The sequence below is a fragment of the Pleurodeles waltl genome, chromosome 7 (genome assembly GCF_031143425.1).
Source record: "Pleurodeles waltl isolate 20211129_DDA chromosome 7, aPleWal1.hap1.20221129, whole genome shotgun sequence".
In the NCBI taxonomy this organism is placed as follows: Eukaryota; Metazoa; Chordata; class Amphibia; order Caudata; family Salamandridae; genus Pleurodeles; species Pleurodeles waltl.
The window spans coordinates 946,589,100-946,601,414 of record NC_090446.1 but is presented as its reverse complement, the minus strand read 5'-3'; the positions used below and the strand labels follow the sequence as shown (position 1 = coordinate 946,601,414).

The 12,315-nt window shown below is 46.9% G+C and overlaps 1 protein-coding gene across 1 annotated transcript in view; it reads left to right on the top strand.

The window, feature by feature from the left end:
- DNAH17 (dynein axonemal heavy chain 17) overlaps positions 1–12,315 on the top strand; it is a 7,556,186-nt gene that overhangs the window by 5,719,816 nt on the left and 1,824,055 nt on the right. Inside the window, exon 39 of the mRNA XM_069201738.1 lies at positions 1,043–1,204. Within this exon, the coding sequence (XP_069057839.1) occupies positions 1,043–1,204 (162 nt within the window). The remainder of the gene's footprint in view (positions 1–1,042; positions 1,205–12,315) is intronic.

Genomic DNA, 12,315 nt, shown 5'->3' with positions numbered 1-12,315 from the left:
AGTTTTTCAAATTGCATAGGATTGGCCAGTCGTTAGTAGTAAGTCTATAACGGAAAGGCCTTTGTCATAAAGGTTGATTGGTGGATCGATGTACCAGGGACCAAGTATATTACATGGATTTAATGTGATGTTGAGGCGTCATGTATCTTTGATAACATTTTCGATCTCTGACAGGAGCTTTTTAACATTAGTACAGTGAAACAACATGTGGTCTAGGTTGACTTGTTCGGCAAAAGGATAAACCGAACAACATTAGTCTCCAAAAAAGCGGTTTATCCTTTTCCAAATATTATTGTATTGAGAAGGAAAATTAGCGTTTATTTAATTCATGTCTTGTCATCCTTTTCTGACTAAATCCATAAACATCTCTTGTGCCTCCTTATTCCACAGCATCGATTGAAATGACTTAGGAGTAGACATCCTCCCATTGTAAACCCCAAATCAAACTGCCTCACTGACACTGCACTGCATGGTGGGTAGACTACCAGGAGTTTTGAGTTTGTAAAAGTGCAGTGCAGCGGAAACTTAATTTTCCTTCTTGTTTTCTAGATTCTTTGTTTTTAGTTAAAGGGTTTACCACAGTTTTATTTTCAGCCAAATGTATTTCTCTTTTAATTTGACTAATTTGACGTATTTAAAAAAAAAAAGCAAATGTCTCCTAAGGGCACATTTTGTAATTTACAAATAGTTTTGATATACCCAAAAATATTTTTTCAAAAAGTGTTTTTGGTATCCCACGAGTGTGCAACATTCTACTGGCTATGTATTCAGATGGAATACCCATGAGAGAGAACAAGGATTAAAGATAAGACTGACTTATCAATGCGGATCCGATGCAGTATGCAGGGCCTAACTACACGGCAGACACGCAGACACCTAAGCACTAATGAAACGTTTCCTAGAAGATGCATACTTACCACGTCTACATATTATTTTTTATCTCAAATAAGTCAGTAATGTTTTATCCATGTTAAAATGATGCCTGATGTACAGAAACATTTTGATGAGTTAAATAAATATAATATGGTGATGTTTTTGTTAGGGTTTGCTGTTCTCAACTGCTGAAAGCATTAAAACTCCGGTTGACATCATCCGCTTGTGGTTACATGAGGCTGGGAGAGTTTATGGAGATAAACTAATTGATGAGAAAGACAGAGAGCAATTGGGGAAAGTCGTCACAGCCATCTGCAGGAGATTCTTTGAGGTACAATCTGAAAGTGTGTGTGGTTCAGATTGGAAATTACCGCTTACATTTTAGAAGGTGACAGGTATACACATATCTATAATATTTTATGTGATTCAGCAACTGCTAGGGATGTCATTAATTCGTTTACAGTAGCAAATGAAATTGTTTCACACTATTTCATATATATCCTTAAAAATAGAGGGACAGATTCACAGAGGGGTGCAAATTTCCATTTGCAACTCACAGAATCGGGGATAGTGTGTTTAAAAGCACTCGGTAATTCTAAAATGCCAATATGTAGAATTTCTTAGTACTTTAAATCAAGTGGATTTAAGTGTGATATGTTTCCACACAAAGCAATGTGAAGGATGTGCGTTCTTTGTAGTAGGTGTTTATTGGTCTTTCTGATGAATGGAAGTTACAACGAAAGATAGCTTTCTGGGTGAATGAACTTGCTGTCGAGAACGATCTCAGCCTTTGATACTTATGATTTAAGTTACATGAAGTAAAAGGCAGGGGCATAACACAAGCCCCTGAAGCCTATGTGAGCAAGGGACCATTCAACCCTTCAAGACCAGATCAGACGACCCATCCTGAAAGCGGGCCCATTCCTACCCAACGCCAATGGAATATATAAGAGGTATAGGGCACTCGGGGACCCCTCTTCACATTCTGCAATGGGGTCTGTAATATTACGCCTCTGCTGAGAGGGTGTAGGAAAGTAGACTCTTTCTTGCTTGGTTACCCTAACTTTTGGCATCTTTGTCAGTGTGTTTGGCTGTGTCCACTGGGATCCTGCTAACCAGGACCCCAGTAGTTATGCTCTCTCCCTTAAATTTGGTTGTTGGTTACCGTTTCCACTGTATTTCACCCCCATTTGGCATACTGGTGCCCCCTTATAAGTCCCTAGTATATGGTAATTAAGTACCCAGGGCAGTGGGGTGTATGAAAGTACCATCTTGCCTGGCATGTTATCCCCATATTTCACTGTATGTATGTTGTTTTAGTCCTTTTGTCACTGGGACCCTGTAGGAGGCTGGACTGGCTTGTAGTGAGTACCTAGGTGTACTTGCACCTTGCACCAGGCCCAATTATCCCTTATTAGTGTATAGGGAGTCTAGCAGCTTAGGCTGATAGATAATGGTAGCTTAGCAGAGCAGCTTAGGCTGAACTAGGAGACGTGTGAAGCTCATACAGTACCACTAGTGTCATATGCACAATATCATAAGAAAACACAATACACAGATATACTAAAAATAAAGGTACTTTATTTTTATGACAATATGCCAAAAGTATCTCAGTGAGTACCCTCAGTATGAGGATAGCAAATATACACAAGATATATGTACAGAATACCAAAATATGCAGTAATAGTATTAGAAAACAGTGCAAACAATGTATAGTTACAATAGGATGCAATGGGGACACATAGGGATAGGGGCAACACAATCCATATACCCCAAAAGTGCAATGCGAACCACGAATGGACCCCAAACCTATGTGACCTTGTAGAGGGTCGCTGGGACTATTAGAAAATAGTAAGGGTTAGAAAAATAGCCCACCCCAAGACCCTGAAAAGTGAGTGCAAAGTGCACTAAAGTTCCCCAAAGGACATAGAAGTCGTGATAGGGGAATTCTGCGGGAAAGACACAAACCAGCAATGCAACAACGATGGATTTCCAGTCGAGGGTACCTGTGGAACAAGGGGACCAAGTCCAAAATTCACAAGCAAGTCAGAGATGGGCAGATGCCCAGGAAATGCCAGCTGTGGGTGCAAAGAAGCTGCTACTGGACAGTAGAAGCTGAGGTTTCTGCAGGAACGACAAGGGCTAGGAACTTCCCCTTTGGAGGACGGATCACTCACGCCGTGGAGAGTTGTGCAAAAGTGTTTTCCTGAAGAAAGACTGCCAACAAGCCTTGCTACCTGCAAGTCGTGCGGTTAGCATTTTTGGATGCTGCTGTGGCCCAGGAGGGACCAGGATGTCGGCAATTGCGTCTGGGGACAGAGGGGGCATCGGGCAAGACAAGGAGCCCTCTCAAAAGCAGGCAGCACCCGCAGAAGTGCCGGAACAGGCACTACAAAGTGGAGTGAAATGGTGCTCACCCGAAGTCGCACAGAGGAGTCCCACGTCGCCGGAGGACAACTTAGGAGGTCGTGCAATGCACGTTAGAGTGCCGTGGACCGAGGCTGGACTGTGCACAAAGGATTTCCGCCGGAAGTGCACGGAGGCCGGAGTAGCCGCAAAAGTTGCTGTTCCCAGCAATGCAGTCTGGAGTGGGATAGCAAGGACTTACCTCCACCAAACTTGGACTGAAGAGTCACTAGACTGTGGGAGTCACTTGGACAGAGTTGCTGGATTCAAGGGACCTCGCTCATTGTGCTGAGAGGAGACCCAGGGTACCGGTGATGCAGTTCTTTGGTGCCTGCGGTTGCAGGGGGACGATTCCGTCGACCCACGGGAGATTTCTTCGGAGCTTCTAGTGCAGAGAGGAGGCAGACTACCCCCACAGCATGCACCACCAGGAAAGCAGTCGAGAAGGCGGCAGGATCAGCGTTACAGAGTTGCAGTAGTTGTCTTCGCTACTTTGTTGCAGTTTTGCAGTCTTCCAGCGCGGTCAGCAGTCGATTCCTTGGCAGAAGGTGAAGAGAGAGATGCAGAGGAACTCGGATGAGCTCTTGCATTCGTTATCTAAGGAAATCCCCAAAGCAGAGACCCTAAATAGCCAGAAAAGAGGGTTTGGCTACTTAGGAGAGAAGATAGGCTAGCAACACCTGAAGGAGCCTATCAGAAGGAGTCTCTGACGTCAACTGCTGGCCCTGGCCACTCAGAGCAGTCCAGTGTGCCAGCAGCACCTCTGTTTCCAAGATGGCAGAGGTCTGGAGCACACTGGAGGAGCTCTGGGCACCTCCCAGGGGAGGTGCAGGTCAGGGGAGTGGTCACTCCCCTTCCCTTTGTCCAGTTTCACGCCAGAGCAGGGCTGAGGGGTCCCTGAACCGGTGTAGACTGGCTTATGCAGAAATGGGCACCATGTGTGCCCATGAAAGCATTTCCAGAGGCTGGGGGAGGCTACTCCTCCCTTGCTTTCACACCATTTTCCAAAGGGAGAGGGTGTAACACCCTCTCTCAGAGGAAGTCCTTTGTTCTGCCATCCTGGGACAGGCCTGGCTGGACCCCAGGAGGGCAGAAGCCTGTCTGAGGGGTTGGCAGCAGCAGCAGCTGCAGTGAAACCCCGGGAAAGGCAGTTTGGCAGTGCCAGGGTCTGTGCTAGAGACCTGTGGGATCATGGGATTGCACCAACAATGCCAGGATGGCATAGAGGGGGCAATTCCATGATGTTAGACATGTTACATGGCCATATTCGGAGTTACCATTGTGAAGCTACACATAGGTAGTGACCTATATGTAGTGCACGCATGTAATGGTGTCCCCGCACTCACAAAGTCCGGGGAATCGGCCCTGAACAATGTGGGGGCACCTTGGCTAGTGCCAGGGTGCCCACACACTAAGTAACTTAGCACCCAACCTTTAACAGGTAAAGGTTAGACATATAGGTGACTTATAAGTTACTTAAGTGCAGTGTAAAATGGCTGTGAAATAACGTGGACGTTATTTCACTCAGGCTGCAGTGGCAGGCCTGTGTAAGAATTGTCAGAGCTCCCTATTGGTGGCAAAAGAAATGCTGCAGCCCATAGGGATCTCCTGGAACCCCAATACCCTGGGTACCTCAGTACCATATCCTAGGGAATTATAAGGGTGTTCCAGTAAGCCAATGTAAATTGGTAAAATTGGTCACTAGCCTGTTAGTGACAATTTGAAAGAAATGAGAGAGCATAACCACTGAGGTTCTGGATAGCAGAGCCTCAGTGAGACAGTTAGTTATAACACAGGTAACACATTCAGGCACACTTATGAGCACTGGGGCCCTGACTAGCAGAGTCCCAGTGACACATACAACTGAAACAACATATATACAGTGAAAAATGGGGGTAACATGCCAGGCAAGATGGTACTTTCCTACACAACCCCCCCCCCAAACGAAGGACAATAAGACTAGCCATGACCTGATGAGTCTTCATTGTCTAAGTGGAAATATCTGGAGAGTCCATCTGCATTGGAGTGGCTACTCCCAGGTCTATGTTCCACTGTATAGTCCATTCCCTGTAGGGACATGGACCACCTCAATAATTTAGGATTTTCACCTTTCATTTGTTTTAGCCAAAGTAGAGGTTTGTGGTCTGTCTGAACAATGAAGTGAGTGCCAAACAGGTATGGCCTCAACTTCTTCAGTGCCCAGACCACAGCAAAGGCCTCCCTCTCAATGGCAGACCAACGCTTTTCTCTAGGGGTCAACCTCCTACTAATAAAAGCAACAGGTTGATCCTGGCCCTCAGGATTAAGTTGTGATAGGACTGCCCCCACTCCTAATTCAGATGCATCAGTTTGGACATAGAATTTTTTAGAGTAACAAGGGCTTTTCAGGACAGGTGCAGAGCACATGGCCTGCTTCAGCTCCTCAAAAGCTTTCTGACAGCTAGCTGTCCACAATACCCTTTTAGGCATTTTCTTGGATGTGAGGTCATTAAGAGGGGCTGCAATGGAGCCATAGTTCTTAATGAACCTCCTGTAATACCCAGTGAGGCCTAAAAAGTCTCTCACCTGGGTCTGAGTAGTAGGGGGAACCCAATCTATAATAGCTTGGATTTTCCCCTGAAGTGGTGCAATCTGGTCTCCACCAACCAGGTGTCCCAGATAAACCACCTTCCCCTGCCCTATCTGGCACTTTGAAGCCTTGATAATGAGGCCTGCCTTTTGCAGGGCCTCCAAAACTTTCCATAGGTGGACCAGGTGATCATCCCAACTGGAGCTAAAGACAGCTATATCGTCCAAATATGCTGCACTAAAAGCTTCCAGCCCTTGCAGGACTGTATTCACCAACCTTTGAAAAGTGGCAGGTGCATTTTTCAATCCAAAAGGCATTACTGTGAATTGGTAATGTCCTCCAATGGTTGAAAATGCAGTTTTTGCTTTTGCATCTTCTGATAATTTGATCTGCCAATACCCTGCAGTCAAGTCAAAAGTGCTTAGATACTTGGCAGATGCCAGTGTATCTATGAGCTCATCTGCCCTGGGTATAGGGTGAGCATCAGTTTTGGTTACCTGGTTGAGACCTCTGTAGTCAACACAAAACCGCATTTCCTTCTTTCCATCCTTGGAATGAGGTTTTGGTACAAGTACCACAGGAGAAGCCCATGGACTTTCAGAGTGCTCAACCACTCCCAGTTCTATCATTTTCTGCACCTCTTGCTTTATGCAGTCCCTGACATGGTCAGGCTGCCTATAGATTTTACTTTTGACAGGCAAGCTGTCTCCAGTATCTATAGTGTGCTCACACCAAGAAGTGGTACCTGGCACAGTAGAGAAGAGTTCAGAAAACTGACCCAGGAGATTTATGCAATGGTCTCTCTGCTCAGCAGTGAGACAATCAGCCAAAACTACACCTTCCACTAGAGCATCTTGCTCTGTGGAAGAGAAGAGATCAGTGAGAGGGTCACTCTCTTCTTCCTGTCCCTCATCTGTTGCCATGAGCAGGGTGAGATCAGCCCTGTCATAGTAGGGTTTCAGGCGATTGACATGGAGCACCCTAAGGGGACTCCTGGCAGTGCCTAAGTCAACTAAGTAGGTGACTTCACCCTTCTTTTCAACAATTATGTGGGGTCCACTCCATTTATCTTGGAGTGCTCTTGGGGCCACAGGCTCCAAGACCCACACTTTCTGCCCTGGTTGGTACTGAACCAAAACAGCCATCTGGTCATGCCATTGCTTTTGGAGCTCTTGGCTGGCCTGAAGGTTTTTACTGGCCTTTTTCATGTACTCAGCCATCCTTGATCTGAGGCCAAGTACATAGTCCACTATATCTTGCTTTGGAGCTTTTAAAGGTTGTTCCCAACCCTCCTTAACAAGTGTTAGAGGACCTCTTACTGGGTGTCCAAAGAGGAGTTCAAAGGGGCTGAAGCCCACTCCTTTCTGGGGTACCTCCCTGTAAGCAAAAAGGAGGCATGGTAAAAGGATATCCCATCTCCTGCGGAGTTTTTCAGGGAGTCCCATAATCATGCCTTTGAGAGTTTTGTTAAATCTCTCCACCAGTCCATTTGTTTGTGGATGATAGGGTGTAGTGAACTTGTATGTCACACCACACTCCTTCCACATGGCCTTTAAGTAAGCAGACATGAAATTGCTTCCCCTGTCTGATACCACCTCTTTTGGGAAGCCCACCCTGGAAAATATTCCCAGGAGGGCCTTTGCCACTGCAGGTGCTGTAGTGGTCCTTAGAGGAATTGCTTCAGGATATCTGGTGGCATGGTCCACTACCACCAAGATAAACCTATTGCCTGAAGCAGTAGGAGGGTCAAGGGGGCCAACTATGTCAACCCCTACCCTTTCAAAGGGAACCCCAACCACAGGCAGTGGAATAAGGGGTGCCTTTGGGGTGCCACCTGTCTTGCCACTGGCTTGACAGGTTTCACAGGACTTATAAAATTCTTTTGTGTCCTCTGACATTCTAGGCCAATGAAACAAGGGAACAAGCCTGTCCCAAGTTTTCATTTGCCCCAAATGTCCAGCTAAGGGAATGTCGTGAGCAAGAGTTAGGAGGAACTTTCTGTACTCCTGAGGAATCACTAACCTCCTGGCAGCTCCAGGTTTAGGATCCCTTCCTTCAGTGTACAAGAGGTTGTCCTCCCAGTAAACTCTGTGTGAGTCACTGACATCCCCATTTGCTTGTTTGACAGCTTGCTGTCTTAGACCCTCTAGTGTGGGACAGGTATGCTGTGCCATACTCAGCTCCTCCCTGGCAGGCCCCCCTTTACCCAAAAGCTCAGCAGTGTCTGCTTCCAGCTCCTCTGGTGTAGGTTCTGCACAGGGTGGAAATTCTTCTTCCTCAGAAGTAGAATCCACTGTAGAGGGAGGGATAGTAGGTAGTGCTTTACTTCTACTAGCCCTAGCTTTAGGGAGCACTTGGTCCATTGTTCCAGGATCCAAGTCACCCTGTCCTTTTTGCTTTTTGGCCTGAGCCCTGGTTAAAGCAAAAATATGCCCTGGGATGCCCAGCATTGCTGCATGGGCCTCCAACTCCACATCTGACCAAGCTGATGTCTCTAAATCATTTCCTAGTAGACAGTCTACAGGTAAATCTGAGGCAACCACAACTTTCTTTGGACCAGTAACCCCCCCCCCCCAGTTGAGATTTACAACAGCCATGGGGTGGCTAAGTGTGTTGTTGTGAGCATCGGTTACTTGGTACTGGTGACCAAGTAGGTGTTGTTCAGGGTGGACCAGTTTCTCTATTACCATAGTCACACTGGCACCAGTGTCCCTGTAAGCCTGAACCTCAACACCATTTATTAGGGGTAGTTGCTTGTACTTATCCATGTTAAGGGGACAAGCAACCAAGGTGGCTAAGTCAATAGCCCCCTCAGAGACTAACACAGCCTCTGTGGTCTCCCTAACAAGACCAACCCCAACTAAGTTACCAAAAGTGAGCCCAGCTACTCCTTTGGATTGGCTATTGTAGGAAAGTACCATCTTGCCTGGCATGTTACCCCCATTTTTCACTGTATATATGTTGTTTTAGTTGTATGTGTCACTGGGACCCAGCTAGCCAGGGCCCCAGTGCTCGTAAGTGTGCCTGAATGTGTTACCTGTGTAGTGACTATCTGTCTCACTGAGGCTCTGCTAATCAGAACCTCAGTGGTTATGCTCTCTCATTTCTTTCAAATTGTCACTAACAGGCTAGTGACCAATTTTACCAATTTACATTGGCTTACTGGAACACCCTTATAATTCCCTAGTATATGGTACTGAGGTACCCAGGGTATTGGGGTTCCAGGAGATCCCTATGGGCTGCAGCATTTCTTTTGCCACCCATAGGGAGCTCTGACAATTCTTACACAGGCCTGCCACTGCAGCCTGAGTGAAATAACGTCCATGTTATTTCACAGCCATTTTACACTGCACTTAAGTAACTTATAAGTCACCTATATGTCTAACCTTTACCTGGTAAAGGTTAGGTGCAAGGTTACTTAGTGTGAGGGCACCCTGGCACTAGCCAAGGTGCCCCCACATTGTTCAGAGCCAATTCCCTGAACTTTGTGAGTGCGGGGACACCATTACACGCGTGCACTACATATAGGTCACTACCTATATGTAGCTTCACAATGGTAACTCCGAATATGGCCATGTAACATGTCTATGATCATGGAATTGCCCCCTCTATGCCATCCTGGCATAGTTGGCACAATCCCATGATCCCAGTGGTCTGTAGCACAGACCCTGGTACTGCCAAACTGCCCTTCCTGGGGTTTCACTGCAGCTGCTGCTGCTGCCAACCCCTCAGTCAGGCAGCTGCCCTCCTGGGGTCCAGCCAGGCCTGGCCCAGGATGGCAGAACAAAGAACTTCCTCTGAGAGAGGGTGTGACACCCTCTCCCTTTGGAAAATGGTGTGAAGGCAGAGGAGGAGTAGCCTCCCCCAGCCTCTGGAAATGCTTTGTTGGGCACAGAGGTGCCCAATTCTGCATAAGCCAGTCTACACCGGTTCAGGGACCCCTTAGCCCCTGCTCTGGCTCAAAACTGGACAAAGGAAAGGGGAGTGACCACTCCCCTGACCTGCACCTCCCCTGGGAGGTGTCCAGAGCTCCTCCAGTGTGCTCCAGACCTCTGCCATCTTGGAAACAGAGGTGCTGCTGGCACACTGGACTGCTCTGAGTGGCCAGTGCCATCAGGTGACGTCAGAGACTCCTGCTGATAGGCTCCTTCAGGTGTTAGTAGCCTATCCTCTCTCCTAGGTAGCCAAACCCTCTTTTCTGGCTATTTAGGGTCTCTGTCTCTGGGGAAACTTTAGATAACAAATGCATGAGCTCAGCTGAGTTCCTCTGCATCTCTCTCTTCACCTTCTGATAAGGAATCGACCGCTGACCGCGCTGGAAGCCTGCAAACCTGCAACATAGTAGCAAAGACGACTACTGCAACTCTGTAACGCTGATCCTGCCGCCTTCTCGACTGTTTTCCTGCTTGTGCATGCTGTGGGGGTAGCCTGCCTTCTCTCTGCACCAGAAGCTCCGAAGATATCTCCCGTGGGTCGACGGAATCTTCCCCCTGCAACCGCAGGCACCAAAAAGCTGCATTACCGGTCCCTTGGGTCTCCTCTCAGCACGACGAGCGAGGTCCCTCGAATCCAGCGACTCTGTCCAAGTGACCCCCACAGTTCAGTGACTCTTCAGTCCAAGTTTGGTAGAGGTAAGTCCTTGCCTCACCTCGCTGGGCTGCATTGCTGGGAACCGCGACTTTGCAGCTACTCCGGCCCCTGTGCACTTCCGGCGGAAATCCTTTGTGCACAGCCAAGCCTGAGTCCACGGCACATTAACCTGCATTGCACGACTTTCTAAGTTGGTCTCCGGCGACGTGGGACTCCTTTGTGCAACTTCGGCGAGCACCATTTCACGCATCCTCGTAGTGCCTGTTTCTTGCACTTCTCCGGGTGCTATTTGCTTCAGTGAGGGCTCTTTGTCTTGCTCGACGTCCCTTCTCTCTTCAGGTCCAATTTGCGACCTCCTGGTCCCTCCTGGGCCCCAGCAGCGTCCAAAAACGCCAAACGCAAGATTTGCGACTAGCAAGGCTTGTTGGCGTCCTTCCGGCGGGAAAACACTTTTGCACGACTCTCCAAGGCGAGAGGGATCCGTCCACCAAAGGGGAAGTCTCTAGTCCTTTTCGTTCCTGCAGAAACCTCAGCTTCTTCTGTCCAGTAGAAGCTTCTTTGCACCCGCAGCTGGCATTTCCTGGGCATCTGCCCATCTCCGACTTGCTTGTGACTTTTGGACTTGGTCCCCTTGTTCCACAGGTACCCTAGATTTGAAATCCACAGTTGTTGCATTGCTGGTTTGTGTCTTTCCTGCATTATTCCTCTAACACGACTATTTTGTCCTTAGGGGAACTTTAGTGCACTTTGCACTCACTTTTCAGGGTCTTGGGGAGGGTTATTTTTCTAACTCTCACTATTTTCTAATAGTCCCAGCGACCCTCTACAAGGTCACATAGGTTTGGGGTCCATTCGTGGTTCGCATTCCACTTTTGGAGTATATGGTTTGTGTTGCCCCTATCCCTATGTTTCCCCATTGCATCCTATTGTAACTATACATTGTTTGCACTGTTTTCTAAGACTATACTGCATATTTTTGCTATTGTGTATATATATCTTGTGTATATTTCCTATCCTCTCACTGAGGGTACACTCTAAGATACTTTGGCATATTGTCATAAAAATAAAGTACCTTTATTTTTAGTATAACTGTGTATTGTGTTTTCTTATGATATTGTGCATATGACACTAAGTGGTACTGTAGTAGCTTCACACGTCTCCTAGTTCAGCCTAAGCTGCTCTGCTAAGCTACCATTATCTATCAGCCTAAGCTGCTAGACACCCTATACACTAATAAGGGATAACTGGGCCTGGTGCAAGGTGCAAGTACCCCTTGGTACTCACTACAAGCCAGTCCAGCCTCCTACATTGGTTGTGCAGCGGTGGGATAAGTGCTTTGAGACTACTTACCACTCTTGTCATTGTACTTTTCATAAGAGAAAAATATACAAAACAAGGTCAGTGTATATACACATAGCCAAAAAGTTTTGCATTTCCTCTTTTCACTCTTTTCTAAGTGCTGAAAAGTACTTCTAAACTTTCAAAAAGTTCTTAAAAGTTTAAAAAGTTTTTTCTGTCTTTCCAAAAAGTTCTGAAAACTTTTTTCTCTTTGTCTATCACTTTAACTGTCTCTAAAAATGTCTGGCACAGGCCAAAAAGTTGAACTGTCCAAACTTGCATATGATCACCTTAGCTGGAAAGGAGCAAGGAGTCTCTGCATAGAGAGAGGTTTGAGTGTAGGGAAGAATCCTTCCTTAGAACTGTTAATTAATATGCTTAGAGTACAGGATAAGGCCATAAGTGCCCAATCTGTAGAAAAAGTAGCTAATGGTTCTCAATCTGATCCAGGGACTCCCCCAGGAAAAGGTTCAGGAAAGAAACTTCTCAGCCTGCCCATTACTAGACAGTCTAGCATAGTTGGTACAGAGGTTGAATCA